The following is a 19,594-nucleotide window of genomic DNA, read 5'->3' as shown; positions in this document are numbered from 1 at the left end:
AGGTCTTCCCAGGGGAAGGTCTATTAACATTGTCTTTATGCTACAGAGGCCAACAGGAAGACCTTCTCCCTAGATTGGACTTAGGAGATGAAGGCATTTGGAAAATAAATATGGTGGTGTCCTCCCACCCTCCACTGGGTAAGGAGGAAGGTTGCCAATTGGGCAGGAAAAGGGGGGATGAATGACTATCCAGGACCAGCTGGAGCATGCTAGTTTTATTGGTGGTGGTGGTGGTGGCCGTCATGGTGTCCTTCAAATTATAAAGACCTGGATTCCATTTACAAGGAGTGTCCCCACTGGGGAAGACGGATGTAGGGCATGCTTACAGTGTTTGAAACTGGTTCCAAGCTTACCCAGTTTTATGGGACTAGATGCATTCCTTAGGATTGATTTATGACCCCAAGTGGTAAGAATAAATTTCTCAATAATTGCTGAAGCCACACCAGATGAGTTTGATTTGCAAAAATTAGAAAGGTGATACTTTCTGTACTAGTGGGTCAGGGAGTGAATCTGTATATGTTGCATCTATAATAGAATAAATAAACCTAGAGTAACATAGAAGGCTGACTAACAAAAGTATCATAGAACCAAACAATGGAATATTACACAGTCATCATCAGGGTCTTTGAAGGATTTTTTTTTTCAACTATAACTTCAGAAATGGAAGCAATACCCCCAAATATTAGCATTGGTTTTCTCTATAGGGTAGTATTCTGAGTAACATACTTTCCTCCTTATTTGTCCGAAATGAGAATAAATTGCTTTTGCAAATCAGAGATTTACAGAATGAGCATGATTATTTTTAAAAAATTTTAATGTTTATTTTTGAGAGAGAGACAGAGTGTGAGCAGGAGAGGGGTAGAGAGAGAGTGGGAGGACACAGAATCCGAAGCAGGCTCCAGGCTCTGAGCTGTCAGCACAGAGCCTGATGTGGGGCTCGAACCTGTGAACTGTGAGATCAGACCTGAGCCGATGTCAGACACTTAACCGACTGAGCCCCCCAGGCGCCCCTAAGCATGATATTTTTAAAGAGCAGATCAGAGGAAGGGAAGACTGTCTCACAAAACATTTAGAAGCCAGAAAGATTCTTGTCTATGGTGACCTGAAGATACTCAAACCCACGCCTGTCTTCTCATGTGTAATCCTTACGATTAGATTCCACGTAAAAGGACTCATCCTTAAAATGGCCCCTGACGTGAGGACTCAAATGCATGGGGAAAACACAGGAACGAAGAAGACACATTTTCATTTTCATGCCATGCAAAATTCTGCAGGAATCCAGAATTGGGTGGACGTCCACGTCCAAAAAAGATTACAGCTAAGAAAGAAGAGCCAAAAGCCATCCGTTATTTTTTGGACATGCGGATAATGCACTTTACCTTTTAAGGAGACAAGATTCTGCATCCGTAGTTCTTTTTCTCCCCCCTCCCATCTGCAGTTCTGCCGCCATTACTATAACTTAACTTTAGGGCTCTTAAAAATTTTTTTTTAATTTTTTTTTTTAACATTTATTTATTTTTGAGACAGAGAGAGAGAGAGCATGAACAGGGGAGGATCAGAGGAAGAGGGAGACATAGAATCTGAAACAGGTTCCAGGCTCTGAGCTGTCAGCACAGAGCCTGACGTGGGGCTCGAACCCACGGAATGTGAGATCGTGACCTGAGCCGAAGCCGGATGCTTAACCGACTGAGCCACCCAGGCGCCCCAAGGGCTCTTAAAATTTGACTCCAGGTAAATTGGAAACTTTAGCAATTTTTCTTTTTTACAGTCTGTTGAATATTTTCTATGTTTCAACCCTTTCGTAGTATGTAGATTATATGATTCTCATTTTTTCCCTTTGCGAGGCTTGTGCCTAAAGGAGCAGATGCGCCCTGGGCCCCTCCCCAGGTCAGCTTGCAGGGCGGCCTCTCCCACTTTCAGGATTAGATGCCAACCCGCCACCTGCCCGCCTGGTGTCCTACCTGTAATAGGACACAGGCCTCGCTTCTGAAACAGCACCTTGAACCGGCTGTTCTCCGACTTCCCTCCCAAGCCGCAATGAGACAAAGACTTTAGAAAGAAGATAAGGCCTAGCTTGCCTCCCTCTGTCGTTAGCATTCTTCCATGGGGTTACAAAGTTATACCATCAGCGAGTTCCAAATCTGGATCTCGTTAACTCAGACCCCCTCCCCCCGCTTTCAGACACACACTCCTGCAGTTAGTTCTCTTTAGTGTTGTGTTTTCCTCTTGAAGGAGTTGATACACGCGAAAAGGCCAGGCGAAGAACACGCCGTTTCCTCGTGCACCCTGTTATGGGGATGGATGTCCCTTTTCAGAAGGCAAGAGCAAAACAATGGCACTTGGGGAGTTTAACACAAGGAAAACGACTTCGCCTCGTGAAGGAGTTAAAAAGTGTTCCTCTGTGCTATAACGGGAAGTATGTAGAATGTATGTAAAATGTTGCATCTATCAGAAAGGCTGACCCTGAAGTTAATGGTCGAGCCAATCACAGTTAGCTATAGTCCTAAATTTGTCTCCGCCTCCTCTGAGATTTTGCCTTCAGATTTTTTAGTTTATCCACCTAAGTGGATGTCTCTTGACTCCAAGCTGCCTCGAATCAATCACTCATTATTTCTCTCTCTCTCTCTTTCCCCTCCTGTATTTTGAAACAAGAAGATGTGCATTATAAACAAGTAAGTGTCCCAGGCTTGGGCTCCCACTGTCCTCGCTGGGAGAAGTCTGAGCAAAGCAGGGGCAGATGCCTTTACAATTCAGAGAGCTAGCAATGCACTTCAAAGGTTTCAGGATAAAAGGTGTCTGAGTGAGGGCTGCTGTTATTATGGGTGATGAAAAGCAAGGGCCTGCCAGGGGGCTTTGAAATTTCAAGTCAAATACAACCAGCCTAACAAGGAATGCTAAATATGCCCTGTAGAAGGCCTCCTAACAAAGCCATTTGCGAATTCATCCTCACAGCCCAGGCTGCAGTCCTTTCTGGAGAGGACGTGGGGCCCCCTAGAGCTGAACCGCATTGTAGTGAAACGAGAGGCTTTCCCTGTGAGCAGAGGCCCCCCTCCTTTGACTTACTTATCCTGGGAGATCTGAAGGTGTCCCCAGTCCCCCTGCAGTGAGGAAGGCCACAGGGAGCTGGGCCAGGCGGGACACTGGGGTATTGGAGGCGGCCATGCCTTCCGTGAGGCCAGACCCTCTTCAGATTTCTTGAAAGTAGGATCTGCTGATACTTTCCAACTCAAACACACACACCCATCACCACCACCAGCCACCCTCCCAATGTCACTGGAATGCTTTTCAAATGCAAAAATACATGTGAAAGTTCTGACAATTTCAGGGTAAGGGTTCCTTTTCCCTCTAGAGCCACTATAAGAAAGAACATCAGGGTCTGGGAACGCGGAGGACAAGATTTAGAATGAGAGCACTTTCCTCTTTACCACACGGTTCTTACAGAATGCAGATTCCAATCCGGCCGTGCACTGGCAATGTGACCCCAGGTGAAGGCTCTCTGGAACCTTCATTCTCACTTCTACAAAATAATCAAAATATCTACTTGATATAGATGTGGTGAGGAGTCACTGAAAAAAATGCTCAGGAAGTCGTCAACTATAAATGATAGAAAGCATCTAGCTACCCTTGTGGAGAGCTGCTCTCTTGAGGGCGGTTCTAGATGGCTGGGCTCCCAGCTATCCAGTGGGGGTCCCTCGGCTTGGGGGGTCCTATGTGAGAGAAGAGAATACAACCACCCTCTTTCTGTGTCCACCCCGCCTGACATGAGTAAATGGTTACTTCCAATTTCAAACCAGAGGACGTGACATCCTCTGAGGCTGAGCGTTACTCCTTTAACCAAAAAGGAGGAAGACTATCAATTTCCAACCTTATTACATCCCGTTCCTCCAAAATACACCACTGTCATTGTAACTTGTGTTTAAATGCTTTTCAAAAAATAATCCCTCAAAACGACTTTCAAATATCCCATTACTGGCTGATATATCCAAAAAAAAAAAAAAAAAAAAAAAAGTCAGTACTGAGAATTTCTTTCAAGGATAAGGAAAGACAACAGTGCAGGGGACCCCAAACACTGCACAATTTATGATGGAGAATCCCACATTATGAAGCTAAATCTCTATTCTGCAAGAAGACAGGAACAGTTAAAATGGCGGCAGATTTTAAATTGTAGGGAGAAGCCATGCATGGCATTTTTCTCCTCTCCTGCCCTCCTGTTCAGCGCACGACACATGTGCAAGGAAATAATTAAGCTCCATTTTAAATGAATTATAGAAATTACAGAACTATAGAAACGTGAAATTACAGAAACATGAAAATGATTAAGCAGCATGGGAAAAAATTAGAGGTAAACACCCCATCGTACGTGAGACCGTGGGGGGAGGGGCGATGATTCTCTGTAGCAAGTCTGGCCGAACTTTTACTTGAATGTCCCCTTGGGGACAAACTTCCCAGTTTGAGCTTGTTACCCCCCCCCCAAAAGACCCGTGAGACTGGTTACTAAAAAAGGAAAGGCAGGGGCCCCTGGGTGGCTCCGTGGGCTAAGGGCTTGACTCTTGGTTTGGGTTCAGGTCTCCACGTTGCGGTTCGTGAGCCCGAGCCCCGAGTCTGGCTCTGCACTGACAAGGTGGAGTCTGCTTGGGATTCTCTCTCTCCCCCTCTCTCTGCCCCTCTCTGGGTTGCGCACACGTGCTCTCTCTCTCTCTCAAAAATAAATAAACTTTAAAAATAAAAAATAAAATAAAATAAAAGGAAAGGAAAGGGAAAGAGGTCAGTGTGGTCCCTGAAGACTGACCAATGGGAAAGAGGCCACCTCTGTACAAAGGCCAGTCTGCTGGAGGCTTCCTAAACTTCACGGTTCAAGCCCTCACGGTAAAGCGCAAACGCTCCTGGCCTGCACATGCTCAGGAGACGAGAAAGAAATAGGCCACGCGTCTGGAGGGGCACAAAGGACGTGGGTGGCAATGTGCGAGAGGTCTGTGGGCACAGCGCCCAGCACCCAGCCAGGTATCCAAGAGCTGGAAACTCTCCCCACCCTTTCCAATTTTCATGTTCCAAACTGCCCCGTTTGGACACAGAGGGCACCGAGGACTGTGGGTAAATAAGTAACATGGTGAAAACCGACTCTGGGGCCAGACGGCCTGGGGTCCAACGCCAACCCCGTTACTTATTACGACTATGTGGTCTTGGTCAAGTAATGTAACGTCTCTGCGCCTCGGTTTCCCCATTTGTAAAACGAGGACCACAGTACATCCACCCCATGGGTTGCTGTGAGAAACTAATACTTGTAAAGCACTTAGAAGGGTGGCTGGCCCATAGTAAGTCCTGTATCAATGTGTCTTTTGCTCTCACGTCTTGTTATTAAGACGCACGTCAGTAACACAATCAGAAGCCAGCACCGGGTGTCCTGGGGCCGAGTGAAGGAAGAGCCACAGTGCTCCGAGGTTACTAGAATGACATGGTTTCTGTCGGCCGTCCACGACTACTCTGCCTCGAGCAAGGCGGCGAGGAGGGAAGCTTACCGCAGAGCCCCACTTTTCAGATGGCCGCCCCATCTCTGACTCGCCTCCACATTCCTGCCGGCTCCGCAACTCAGTGTGTGGAAAGCAAACGAAGTATTTCGAAGCAGGCATGCAGTTAGCGTGCACCTTCATATTAACTCTCACGGTTAACACAGAAAGACACGCGCATGTTTCAGAATGCTGCAAACATTTGGCTTTGATGGGTTTAAATCGGGGCTTGGGGGAGACAGGGAAAAAGTACAGCCCATCTGGTTTAGTGGCTGATGCCGATTAGAAAGCCACACGCAACGGAATAAAAAGGCAGGAGGTGAGGTGCAACTCAATGCAGAGAAAGAAAAGGAGTACTAACTCGCTGAGATGATTCAATTTTCATCAAGTACCTTTGAATGTCAAGTTCTGCCTGAAGAGAGATCAGCATGCACTGCAAAGCCTGTATAACAGGAGAAAAGGAGAAAAAAAAAAGATAGAAAAGAAAAGGGGTAAAAACATGATGAGAAAAAAGAATAGGCTGACCAAAATGGACCGACCATCTATTTGTTCACGATGTAAATGTAGCAGTTAACCCCTGTTCCCCTCAAGGAAGGAGAAAACAGTGACAGTCCCATCCTTACGTTCTAGAAAGAAATGGCGAAAGCAAGCCCCACCTGGCAACGAGCTTCCCCTAAAACATCTTGCCACAAGCCTATCTAAATTCACCGCGTCATCTGAGAATATGTCACATTGGCCAATTGTCTCCCAAGGCTGCAGGGAAGCTACGAGAGTTGCCAAACCAGATTGAAATACCTTTCCTAGTCTGAGTGCAGTTTGGTGGTGAGCCCCGCCTGCCATCTTGATTGGGAATGGCCACTGGGCTTCTCTCAAGACTGGCTTGTGAGCTCAGTGCTCTGCACCTGGGCTCTGCCATGCAGGATGACAAGACTTTCTTGATCACACCCAATGTGAATACTTGCAGGAACAGAAGATCAGGATCACAGCTGAGGGAACAAATTCTGTCCCTGAAATCTGGGTGACCCTGGAGTGTGTGTCTTCAGTTTTTTATGCTTCCTGTGCCAGTATTTAAATATTTCAATTCTCACCGATCCACTGATCAATTTTTGGACTTTATTCTTTATGTCTATTTATTTTTGAGAGAGCGAGAGACAGAGTGCAAGCAGGGCAGGGGCAGAGAGAGAGGGAGACACGGAATCCGAAGCAGGCTCCAGCTCCGAGCTGTCAGCACAGAGCCCGATGTGGGGCTTGAACTCACAAACTGCGAGATCATGACCTGAGCCAAGGTGAGACGCTCAACCGACTGAGCCACCCAGGCACCCCCGGACAACTTCGTTTTTTAAATAATCACGGTGGAAATACCTTTTTGTCTTTCTAAAAATGAAAATTTCCATAATCCTCATGAGCAGATGACTCACTCCTGAATCCAGAATCAGCCAGTGAGAACTGAAAGCAGGGTCTCAAAGAAATATCTGACTCCCGCGTTCCCAGCAGCATTATTCACAACAGGCCCAGGTGGAAGCAAGGGTCCACCAACAGATGAGCGGATAAACAAAACACGGTGTGTACGTGTAATGAAAATTATCTGGCCTCAGAAGGGGGAGAAATTCAGACACACGCTACAACACGCAGGAGCCTTGAGGACATTATAGGAAGTAACATAATCCGCACACAAAAAGACAAACGCTGTAAGAGTCCGCTTACATCAGGCACCCAGAGTAGTCAATTCAGTGATACAAAGTAGGATGATGGGTGTCAGCGGCTGGGAGGTGAGGGGGATGGGAAGGTGCTGTTTGATGTGGACAGAGTTTCAGTTTGCAAAACCAAGAGTGCTGGGGGCTGGTTGCACAACAAGCACCTAACACCACTGAACTGGTTAAGATGGGGGTCCCTGGGTGGCTCAGTTGGTTGAACGCCCGACTCATAGTTTCAGCTCACGTCATGATCTCGCAGTTTCGGGAGTTCGAACCCTGCGTCGGGCTCTGGGCTGACAGCCTGGAGCCTGCTTGGGATTCTCGGTCTCCCTCTCTCTCTGCCCCTGCCCCGCTCATGCTGTCTCTCACTCTCTCTCTCTCTCTCAAACACACACACACACACACATACACACACACACACACACACACTCTCTCTCTCTCTCTCTCTCTCAAAATAAACAAAACTTAAAAAAAAAGTGGTTAAGGTGGTAAACTTTGTATCATGTATATTTTACCACAATTAAAAAAAAAAAAAAAATCGGCCAGTGAGATGTCCTGGTTCGACACCTGCTTGTTACAATTACTGCATGTGCACACAGATGTATCCATATGAACATGACCAAAATATACACGGCCTCTAAACATCGTCATAATTGAATTATATCGCATCTGCGGTCCATACCACCATTCTAGATACAGCGATAAGATGTATATATGTGTATTTCTTTTATTTCTCACTAATTTTATATTATTTAGAAGCTGGTTTCACACATATCAGACACAAATCCCTACAAGGAAAAGAATGTTTGAATACAGAGGGCTACATCCCAAAGCCAAAAAACAGGTCTCTAGGCAAGAACTGTACTAAAATGGTCTATCCAGAATGCATTCAGAAGTGGGGGGGGGGGGAGGCAAAGAACTCAAAGGGACTTTTAAGAGAACAGGAGAGTGACACCATTAGAAGAGCTATTAGCCAGACTGACCTCATAAAAGCCCTTTTCTAGGTGAATATATTCTCCCTAGAAAGGTGAGGGTTGCTGTAGGGCTTCTGATTCTTTACAGGCTTCATCAACTATGAAAGAAATCTGAAGCAGATCACAAATACTAAAGCCCCGTAGGTGCATGATAAATAAAAGTGCAAGATAAAAACAGGATGATAGATTTGAAGAGCTGCTGTGCACAAGCAAGGAGAAAAGGGTGCAGAAAACCAGAACGTGCATCCGAAGGAGATGGGAAATAAAATGGGCTGAGGGCAGAAAACCCGAGAGAGCCAGCCCCGCACAGCGCGGATGGAGAACAAGAGGGGGGAGGGGAGACCAGTTCCCCAACAACATGGCTGCCAGGAGGGCAGAGACCCCAGCCTCTCTCTGTAGGTTCTCAGCAGAGGGACCTGCAACAATAATAATACAATACTTGGACAAAAGGGGGACAAAGAAAGTCGCTAAAGCAGCTGCTTTAGGCAAGGACTGTCTGCAATCCAAGAACGTAGGGGGACAAACACAGGAGTGGTCAAAGGCTTCCAACTTCGAGCAAGTACCAACTCTGCTGGTCTTCCTTTCTTGCCCTTACTGCCTGAGGTCGAGGAAACACAGAAGCTGGCAGAGCCGTCCTGCATCAGAGCAGGAAAGGACCCTGGGGTGCCGGAGAGGCAGGAGGCCTTTCTTCAAAGATGCGGTCGGTGGCTCCCACGCAGAAGGGGTTCCAGAAATTGGGTCTGCAGGAACTCGAGCTCTCTAATGGCATCCATTTCCTCAGGATTACAAAATTCAACTCACAGAAAACCTCCTCACTTTTCAGCAGGTTCCATACGTGCGCAAAATGTTTCGGGCTCTATAGGTTCTGAGCCCTGCAGAAGGAAGTGTAGAAGGAGAACGGGATTTTACTAGGCCACTCACATACTCCGGTTAAATCAAGTGTGTAGAACTTAGAAGTCTGATTTATAGATTTGACCATAAAACAGAAAATTGTTCCTAAAAAAAAAAAAAAAAAATCAGTGTGGGTGGGGAAGGAGCATCTCCGAGTCACTTCAGAGAATTCTAATGGCGATCAGTAGTTGACGGACATCACGAGGCCACATCAAGACAAGGGATGAGGTCCCACGACCTCAAGGAAACAGCTGTAGCTGCATCATGATAATGCCATAAAAATTAAACAGAAGGAAATTTTGAGTATTTCAAAGACTCCTAATAAATCCGATGGCATCATAAGAGGAAAATGGTCAAGGGAAACGACACAGGTGGCCGTTCCACTAACTGGTGCTCAAGATGTCTTTGAAAGGCTAAATGCAGCAGGAAGAGAAAGAGGTTCAAAATCTCTTCCTTAAGAATAAAGACAGTGCTGGTGAGCCTGAGAAGGGCAGATCAGGAATAGTAAATATTGAGTAATGACAAAGAGAACCAAAAATGAACAACACACACAGTATTTCTAACAGCCTGAATGATGAGCACTATTCATTCTCTTTCTTTTGCTCTGTATCTTCCTGAGCTTTCTAGAATAAAGATAATTACATAAGAATACGAAAAAAGAAGAATATGGGTGACAGTCACAAAAGGCAAATGTAGGTCCCTAGCGAGTAACAGTGAGAGAAAAACCATAAGGAACTTTGGAGATTTGCCAAAATCGAAAAGCTCGCAAAAGGTTCTGGTTTTATCCAGAAACGGAAGATTTTCTGATACACTTTCCTTCTAGTCAACTTTTGACTATTTAGGAGTAATTGAAGCAGTCTGAAGACTATTGTGGTCAAAGAAAATGTATTCGTGAAAAAAAAATGACAAGATCTAGCGAAAACACGTCCGTATTAGGGGTTCCCCAGAGTTTGTAATTATACAGTAATCACGGAGTTGTCCATTGTACCTTCTTCTAACAAGAAGATCTAATTGCCAGAGTCTTAACTTAGAATTTTCATCATGTTTCTAAATTTACAGACCCGTATTTCCTCTTCCTCCTCTCTTATTGCCAACACCCTTGTTCTTTATTTTACCAATGGAGAATTATCAGTATTAGTTTCCACTTAGTTCCAGATTCAAGGGATGCAAAGTGCTATTCTGATCCAATTTCTGAAAGCCTTCTGTCTTCCTGCTCTTGGAATCACATAGCAGCTATTTAATTCCTGTAAGCCTGACATTCCTTATCTGGAAAGCGAGAACAATAATAGTATTTACTTCACATAGTTGTTATGAGGATCAAATGGGATCGAGGCATGGAAACCAAGAGACACAATTCCTGGCACAGAGTAAGAAGGCAAATGCTAGGAACTTGAAACGCTTATTTAAAAAAAAACTGCATTCCCCAAAAGATGCTTTACTTACAATAACTAGGAAGTACGTATCTAATGCCTTAAAATTTTGCATGTCCTTTCGATTCAGCCATTCTATTTTGAGCAACTGACTTTAAGGAAATCTATAATCTATAATAATCCACAAGCAGGTACGCAATGGAACCCACCAAACTAAGCAAATACTAACAATGATGAAGAAGCAGACTGTGTAACAACACAGAATGAAGGTCACACATATAATGGGTGTGTGAACATTTAACCCAATGTTAATCCATGTGGGTTGTGAGATCATAAGTGATTCTTTTGCTCTTTATCTGTTCTTTCCAGTATTTCCAGAATGCACATGTATTACTCTTACATTAAAAAAAAATGTATATATATATTTTTGAACTTGTGGGGGATTTGGGATTTGAGCTTGCTTTTCTGATTTGTTTTTCCCTCCCCAAAATGAAGCACTGAATATGATATAAACAGCTACAGATGAATTTAAACCAAAATCGGAAAACAAGATTTTACGCATTTGACAGCCTTAAAAATGGGAAGAATAAGATCCTATCTAAATGCACAGCCTTTTTTTTTTTTTTTTTATCACTTGTAAGCTTGCCAACATTTTTTTTCACCTTGACTATGTATCAGTTGCACCACGAGGGGGCGCTGCGAACTTAACGAGTACAATAAATGCAGCCCCTGGCCTGATGGAAGGAAGCAGCTGAAATCCCGAACTTGAGAGGAAGCAAGACATACTCCACAGTGATGGCTTTGAGCCCACCTTCATCTCTTCAAAATGCCTCAGAGTCCCTTAGACAGCTCACTTTGGCTGGAGGTACCCAGTCTGGAAAACTAAAATGGGGCGACCATTTGTGTCATGACAGCAGAAAGAGTTGATTTCTGCAAATCTAATAGATTTAATGAAGCTGCTATTGAACAAATGAAAATTAGTAGCCCCCATAACACAAAACTAAAGAACACAACAAAAGCAAATGTTGCGGAAGTCATCTTAGAAGTAATTTGATCCTAAGGACACACAGTTCTACCAGTAACTTGGAGACCAACATAATTTCAGGTTATTTGGGGTAAAAACAAACAAAAAAAAAGTTACTCAACTGAGAGACCCAATTGTAACATAATTCTTTTCTAAAAATGTTTAAACCATTAAAGATGGGATAAAATTAGGTAGGCGTTGTGAGACTTTGTGAGTCATGTTCAGTTTTATAATTGATTAACGATAAATTTAAAATACAGGATAAAGTCTCAGGGACTTTCAACGGTAAACGGACAAAACGAAACAAAAAAAGCTGCCACGTCTCAAAAAGAAAAAGATTCAGGGCAAAAATCCTAGGAATTCCGAATTTCCTAAGAATTCCAAGTAATTCTACAGTGAACTTAGGACAGTGATTGGGGTATCACTCTTGGAAAGATATATGTGGCTTTGAGCCTCCAGTTCAACTCCTAACATCTCAGACCTTGGGCATTTTACCCTGGAAATGCTGCCTTTATCATGTGTCATGTGTGGTTTCCTCATCTTTTCTTTTTAAAAAAAATTTTTTAAGTTTATTTATTTATTTTGAGAGAGAGAGAAACAGAGAAAGTGAGCAGGGGAGGCGCAGAGAGAAAGGGAGAGACAGAATCCCAAGCAGGCTTCGGCACGCGGCTCTAACCCATGAACTGTGAGATCATGACCTGAGCTGAAACCAAGAGTCGGATACTTAACCGACCAAGCCACCCAGGCGCCCCATTTCCTCGTCCTTAAAGTAGTAAAGATAGTAATAATAATATTTGTGTTACTGTTTTGCTGTATGAAATGAGATAGTTTATGAAAAAATGCTAAATCTGTGCCTAGCATATAAAAACGCGGTACCTGGAGTAATAAGAGCCTGAGCAATATTAGGACAGCCACGGCGCTTGTGCTTGTCGGTGGCCAAGGGAAGCGTCTGAACGCCTCTGTGCTTGTGTTGTCATGACTCCAATGGAAGTAAGGAGTCTCATGTTTAAAACACCCAAAACCAAATACATTCGTCTCTTTCTGCATACAACGGAATGCTGGCTCTCAATAAGATACACAAATGCATTGACTACCTAGTATAAGAGACTGTTGGCTCATTAACAGATCTCAGAGGGCTTTATTCAGGGGTCTTTCCTCCACATTGCTGCTTAACAAAGAAAAAAATGGAAAACAAGTGCCCTGCATAGTGTTATATAAAATGGCTGAGAAGAGTTACCCCAGGTCAGCTCCACAAGGGTGACAAATATCTTGGAACTGCCCCCCTACATACAATCTATGGACATCAGGACGACCAGTTCCTTGAGAATTCTGCCTGGTTTTCTTCCACAGCACTTGAATACCACCTGATATACTAGATATATCACTTACTTGCTTGTTTCTTCTCTGCTCCCCCTCACCCCCCATTTAAGCACCAGGAAGGCGGGGATGTCTCCAGTGCTGACTTCACTTCCAGAATGAATAGAAAGGCTGTGAAGGAGGCATTGGTGTTTGGGGAGCCTTGACTTTGGCAGTCTGCTTGACTTGAGGGCTCACCTCCTGGTCTGTAAACTACCTCAGGTCTGAGGGGTTCAGGAGCAAGGAGTTGGCCCAGAAACTCACCCAACGCTCACATCAGCCTCCCCAGCCAACCTGCAGGTCTGTCCCCAGCCACTGCTCATGCTCCATCGAGAGCATTCCGACCCATCACTCTGACTCCCCCATGCCTTAATGCTTCATGGCTACCCTCACACCTTCTTGAAAGGAGGCAAATGTCTATCTGATATGGAATTTCTGTCTGGCAGCATTTCCCTTCAATTTCCACCAAACCCTTCTCCCCTGGAATACTAAACACAAAAAAGACTCAAAGCTCCTAAGAAAAAAAGAGTTTCTGAACTCCAGATTTCTATTTCTCCCTCATTATGCCAAACCTTTGTAATACATTTCATCCTTGTTCCAGCTGACCCTTGGCTCCGTCAGGCCATCTTCTGACCGGGCCTTGCTTTGGAAGCAGCCTTCTTTCACTTGAGATGTAACTCAAGGTAAGAATTTTAATAGGAAGGAAAGTAGGATAAAAAATGGGATCATTTAGAAACCATTCGGGAAGGCACCGCATTTCTGATTCTCCCTGTTCTCCCAGAGAAAACAGTCAGAGGCCAGAATCTCTTAGATCTCGACAAACTTTCCCCATAAGCAAGGGGAACCAGACCAGCGGAAGGATGCCTCTGAGCATCTTGTCTTCCCCTACCTAAGATGGGGAAATGCTGGTCTTTTCACACAACATCTATTCTAGGAGTTTCCATAATGGTTGACGGTGATATAAATGAGATATCTATGGAATAATGGCCAATGCTGTTCTATGAGGGAGACATGCTCAGTGGTCCAGAGAGCACTGGGCAAAGAGTTGGAGCGTGGGCTCTACAGGCTTTACTGAGCATTCAATGTAACTTAGACATCTGTCTGGTCCTCAATTCCTGATGTATAAAACGCAGAGTTAGATTCAACCTCTATGGCAGATCTTAGCTTTGGGTTCTCCAAAAGCATATTGCCTCCTAACGTCCTTGGCCACACCAGAGTGCTCCACACACAGTCGTTACTGAGGAAGGTCTAGCGTGTAGCTCCAAGCGCAGGTGGGAAGACGTTCGGCACTCATTCACTATTGTCCTTTGAATAAATGACTTAAGCTGACATTAGGCTTTGAATTGGATCCGTTAAACCACTAAGTCTCACTTTCCCCTTTCCAAGATGGCACGACCATCTTGCCTACCTCACAACGTCACCAAGAAGCGCGAACGAGGTAAATCAGACAAAAGCACTGTTGAGTGTAAAACTCTAATAATAACAGTGCAGTAGTGTTTTTTATGATGGAGAGGGAGCTGGAGGCATGCACACACGGACCAGAGTTCCTAGAATGCTTTGCTGCTAAAGCATGAGGTCTGGCTCTGTCCATTCCAGGGATGTTAGACCTTCAACACACAGCCTCAATCCAGGAGCAGAGAAAAATCACAGTGGTGGATGTTGGCACCCCCATCTCCAGCTGGGGGTCTGGGCTGGGAGACTTGCTGACTGGAGGCCCTAAGGTCCACCTGCCTGTGGAGCTGCGACCTCTCCTGACCCCAAGGTAATTGCGGCTTTGATCTCTAGTTCTATGCTGTCGTAGGTATGCTGAGCTCCACGGACTGGGCTCAGCCAACCCACCGGCCCTCATCAGCCCTTATCACCCAAGAGCTCAGTGCTGGAGCCTGGCCTCATTTCCCAGTTTCTGGTTGATCAATTCCCAGAAATAGCCAAGTATATTTTTGGGGTTGAAATTTATTGTGAAAGCTATAAGCTTTATTGGGATAAAAATGTGTTCTGACACAAAAACTATTCTTGACAGTTCCATTTCACTGCTGACATCAATTAAATAAGCAAGTGGTGCCATTTCTTAAATTCAAAGACGGATTGATATTATTTAAACAGACAAGGGCCATCATCAGTTGCTAGTCTGTGTGATAAAACATCGTAATTATAATTAATACAACATAACTGGGGCCATAATTACAAATTAGTATTTTTAACATTGCAATTAAGGAAAATAATCTGTAGAGAAGCAAAAAGAAAAAACAACAACCCAGCTACAGCTCTCTGGCATGATTTTGAATCTACTAGAGTTCATACATTCTTCTAGCTGGAAGAATACTATTTGTTGTCTTTTTTTTTTTTTCAATGTTTATTTTTGAGAGAGAGAGAGAGAGAACAGGGGAAGTACAGAGAAGGGGACAGAGGATCCGAAGAAAGCAGGCTCCATGCTGTCAGCACAGAGCCTAACATGGGGCTCGAACCCAGGAACCCTGAGATCATGACCTGAGCCAAAGTCAGGTGCTCAAGCGACTGAGCTGCCCAGGTGCCCCTGTTGTCATTTTTAATATCTAGTTAAATCTTTTGTTGATAAAATAAGTAAAGAGTTCAATCTTTTGAAGCAAAAGGTTGGATTCTAGGAGTTCTTCTTGACGTTTAACATACATCCCTCTGACAACAATGAATTTAAAACAGAATGTGTGCACGTAACAATTCAACTCTAAACGGGCTTTGCTAATTGCCTGGAAATAGCAGGAGCAAAAAGTTGAAAACAGTCTCAAAGTACACGAACGGCCTCTGGCCCTACACTGAAAAACTGAGAGAGTGAGATCAAGAGAGAGAAACGAGCCCCTCAGCAAAATTAAAAGTCGTATAGTTCCTGTTTAGCGCCACTGGCATGGTAGTTTCTGGAGCCGCAGTGCAAATCACAGCTCAAAAATGTTCAGCGGGGCCCCGGCTCGTGCCGCGAAAAGGCTTTCAAAAAAACATTTAAGTTTATCAACGGCCCTTCCAGGAGAAGTGTAGGGCAAAGTTACTGCAGAACCTTCCCATCAAAGCTTCACAGAAAGAAGTCGAAAATACAGGACGGAACCAATACAACGAGGACTATGCGGACAGAGAGAGAAAACCAGAAACCGTTGTTCACAAGCAAAACACAGTGCTATTGTCAAGGCGGTGTTTGACCATACACAAGCCCCACGTGGGTGTCGGGGTGACCCTGTGACTTCACAGGCATTTCTGTCTGGACCATCTTCCTAGGCTGCCCCACCTCCTGTCCTTCAGAATACGGGGCAGTGGCAGCACTGGAATGTCAAGCCTGTCTGAAGGGCATCTGGTTCAGCCGTTTTGAGGTGGAGGGAGGGGAGGGAGAGACCCTCAGGGAAGGAGCAAAGAGGAAACCGCATCATCGAGATGAGCACTTCCTGTTGGTGTGAACCTCTCTCTCTCCTCTTCCACCCAGAAGATCCGAGAGGCCGCGGTGGGTCTGAGGCTGATGTGCAGGTATGTGGGGTCATTCCAGGCTTTTGGGGAGGCCTTGACACTACTTTCAACCTTTAGTACTCACTGTAGAACCCTGCAAGATTGGCCAGCAACCATCCTCCCCCTTCCACATCCCCCCCCACCCCAGATCCCTGCAAAGCTATACTCCCTCCTTTGGTTCGTACTCTCAGGCACGAGGGTCTAGGACAAAGTTGAGAAGGTTACTCATAATTTTCGAACTATCTGCTCCATGGTATTTCAGCTCTCAGCCAGGGATGTCTGGCAGGGAAGCTCCCTCTTTCTGACCCTCTGACCCCCTCTCATAATTTACCAAGTATCATGATGACCTCTGCTTCCTTCCCAAAGCTAATAAATCCCACTTGCATATGTGTAACCAAAGCACAGCACGGTTCCTTTGCCTCTAGGAATGGTAACTCACTCTTTTAAGGCAAGACTGCAGAGCAAGAATAACCTTGATTCTTCATTTACTCCTAGTATGACATTGACCTGAACATAGGGCTGACTTTGAGAGGTCATTAAAGAGCTTTCAAATACAGAGTGGAGAACAGAGTTTAAACAGATAGAGCATTTGATTGGCTGGCATAAGAAAACATTATTATTATTATTATTATTATTATTATTATTAGTGAGTGTGAGCAGAGGGAGAGAGAGAGAGAGAGAGAGAGAGAGAGAGAGAGAGAATCTTAAGCAGACTCCATGCTCAGTGCAGAGCTTGACGGGGGGCTCAGTCCCACCACCCTGGGATCCAACCAAAATTAACAGTCGGACAGTCAACTGACTGAGCCACGAGGTGCCCTGAAAACATTATACTTTTAATAGAATGGTGGTGCTCTGGCCACCATAATGTAAAATAGGCAGATCAGAGCCTGTTTATGAGAAAGGTAAAGCACTGTTTTTAAGTTGATACTTCAAGTATACACACATAACTTGCAATTAATAGTATGGAAATACAAAGCTATTATGTGGTTCATGATTACTCCATGTGGAACACTGGAAAGGAGGTTGAGTTTCTATGCACGCAATCTCTCTTTCAAGGATTATCTCAGCAAGTCACCTGCCCTCCCCATTCATAATGCAATTCTTAGGCCAGCTGAAGAGACTTATGGGTAAAGTGTAATCCAATGTTTGGCTCTGCTGTAGATTCGCCCACTGGCCTCTTTCCCACTCCAGTGGAGCAAACAGTGTTGCAGATGGGGAAGGCGGGCTTCGACAGCACCCAGTTAAGCTGATGGTCACACTTGACACCCTGGGATGAAGCAAAGCAGGCCACCTGGCAGGTGATCCATCCCAAGGGCACCCAGAAGGCCCATTCCCGGCCCTGGGCTGCATTGCACTCCCAGGCAGGAGAACTTCTTCTTGCTATGTTGCCAGCCACCAGCATGTGTAGACTCGTATCCTTTTCATTAACCACAAGGGCAAGGTCAGCCATGTGAGCAAGCAGGGTAGTGGCTTGTGGTCGGGCATGGGGGAAGAGGGTGATTTCATGGAAACCAAGAAGCCTTCTCGTTCCAGGAACATTACACCAACCTGCCAGCTGAACCCTGCAAATCCACAGCTCCTTGATTGGCTAAGCAGGGGCTTTGAACTAACTCCATTATTCAAAGTGAAGACACCCCTGGGGAGAGACAGCAGCAGCTGTACCAGATAAAACTTCGTATCAATAATTTAGCAGAGAGGAGATTTTGATAGGATACAGGAAAAGGGATCCAGAAATGAAATAAATTGTGCAAGGCAACTGTTCCTTCCTTCCTTGTTTTTGCTGAGTTCGTGAGCCTAGGTGCAAGGTGAGGAAAGGTCTTGTATTCTCCCCGGCTCCCTGGCTTCCCCTCCCCTACAGGACGAACCTCCTGCTTCATAATGGGCAACAAGCTAGACCATGGATGAGACTCTGTGGGCGTGTCTCTTACACAAAGGGGCGGGGCCCACCTACCACCGCCCACAAATGACCAAACAGACACAAAGGAGTGCTGACCTAGGATCGTGTGGGAAGGGTGAGGTTATAGAGACTTCAGGAGCTCCAGAAAAGCATGGAGCTCGAGGCAGGAAGAAAAGGAGGGCACTAGAGGCAAAGAAAGGAAGCCAGACGGGAGTTTTTGAAGAGGTGGATTCCAACAACCTATTTACAAGTCACATATCCACTCTTTCAAGAAGTAACAGTTGAAATAACATAAAATACCATCAAAATCCCCTGTTGACTGTTAGTTAGCTCCAATGAATAGAGGAGGACAGGATTCGGCAACAAGGTTTTATGAAGTTCCTTTTGTTTCTATCACTTAACTCCGTGCTTACAGGAATAAAACGGAGACTAGTGAGCACACCACAGAGGAAATACGTATCCTATTTCAAGGTCAACTACTAACGGGTAGAAAGAGTTTTACTGTGTCCCTCCAGAGATGTCAAAACTTAAATAATGGAAGCAGAATTTCCTTGATTCTTCTCTGACGGAGAGTTTTTCTTAATGACTGGTGTTTTACAGCTTGGGTAGTCTGAACTGGTCATGAAAACACATCAAAAGTATGGAATCAATACTAAGAGTTTTTAAAAGTACCACCAGGCAAAGACGGGTTTGTCTACTGCGCGGTCTCGGAACTAGAACACAATACCAATTTATCTTTACCTACAGTGGAAATCACACCAAATATCTTCCCTTCGGTCAGCCCATGATCTAAATCGGACTGCCTCCCCTGCCCCTAAGTTTGTAAAGAGTCCCCCACAGCTGCTACTGGTATGGAAGAGTATTATCCTATAGCATCGATGTCATCATCGTTTAGAAGCCAGGTCATAGTTTTAAAACCAGGAAGCATCTGTAGCATATAAAATTACTTTCAACTTCTGAGGCTTCCAGGCCTAAAGCCAAAAGGTAATGAGTTACCTCAAAAATATTTCTTCACCAGAAAGAAATTATTTGGGGGGTAAGGGGTGAAACAAAAGCAATTCACACCACCTTACCCAGGGGTGAAGAGTAACCATCCATCGCGCCTTGCTTTCCATCTCTTCATTTTCTGTTCCCTGCTTTTTCCTCCAAGACCAAAATTCTTTGCATGCCCCAATTCTGCATCCTCTCTACAACATTCCCCAAAGGCCTGCTCTTCAGCTCTGGGGGCTAAAGGCATTCCGAGTCCACAAGCTTTTCATTATTGCTTATATTCCTTTTCTGCTGACCATGATTGCACATGAACTTGCCAACAATCTCTACTCAGGAGAGAGATTCAATTCTTTTTACGAAGAAAAATCATTTGCTACTTTATTTCTCCATGAAGCTCTCATAATCGAAAGGAGTTCAATGCATCCACCAAGT

The 19,594-nt window shown here is 44.8% G+C and overlaps 1 protein-coding gene and 1 long non-coding RNA gene across 16 annotated transcripts in view; one reads left to right on the top strand and one right to left on the bottom strand.

Annotated features, from left to right (window-relative positions):
* The window catches only part of KIAA1217 (KIAA1217 ortholog), a 451,458-nt gene that overhangs the window by 153,680 nt on the left and 278,184 nt on the right, over positions 1-19,594 (bottom strand). For 7 of the 15 annotated variants that reach the window (XM_045462888.1, XM_045462887.1, XM_045462886.1 and 4 more), the window contains one exon: positions 5,866-5,946. The exons of the other annotated variants lie outside the window; for them this stretch is intronic. In XM_045462888.1, coding sequence (XP_045318844.1) covers positions 5,866-5,946 — 81 coding nt within the window. The remainder of the gene's footprint in view (positions 1-5,865; positions 5,947-19,594) is intronic. 15 annotated transcript variants of the gene reach the window in all.
* Positions 15,352-18,036, top strand: LOC123590071. The gene is made up of 3 exons (XR_006708596.1): positions 15,352-16,296; positions 17,437-17,573; positions 17,809-18,036. It is a non-coding gene; the product is annotated as an uncharacterized LOC123590071 (long non-coding RNA).

Source organism: Leopardus geoffroyi, chromosome B4 (genome assembly GCF_018350155.1).
Source record: "Leopardus geoffroyi isolate Oge1 chromosome B4, O.geoffroyi_Oge1_pat1.0, whole genome shotgun sequence".
NCBI classification, from domain to species: domain Eukaryota; kingdom Metazoa; phylum Chordata; class Mammalia; order Carnivora; family Felidae; genus Leopardus; species Leopardus geoffroyi.
This window is presented reverse-complemented; position numbering and strand designations above follow the sequence as displayed.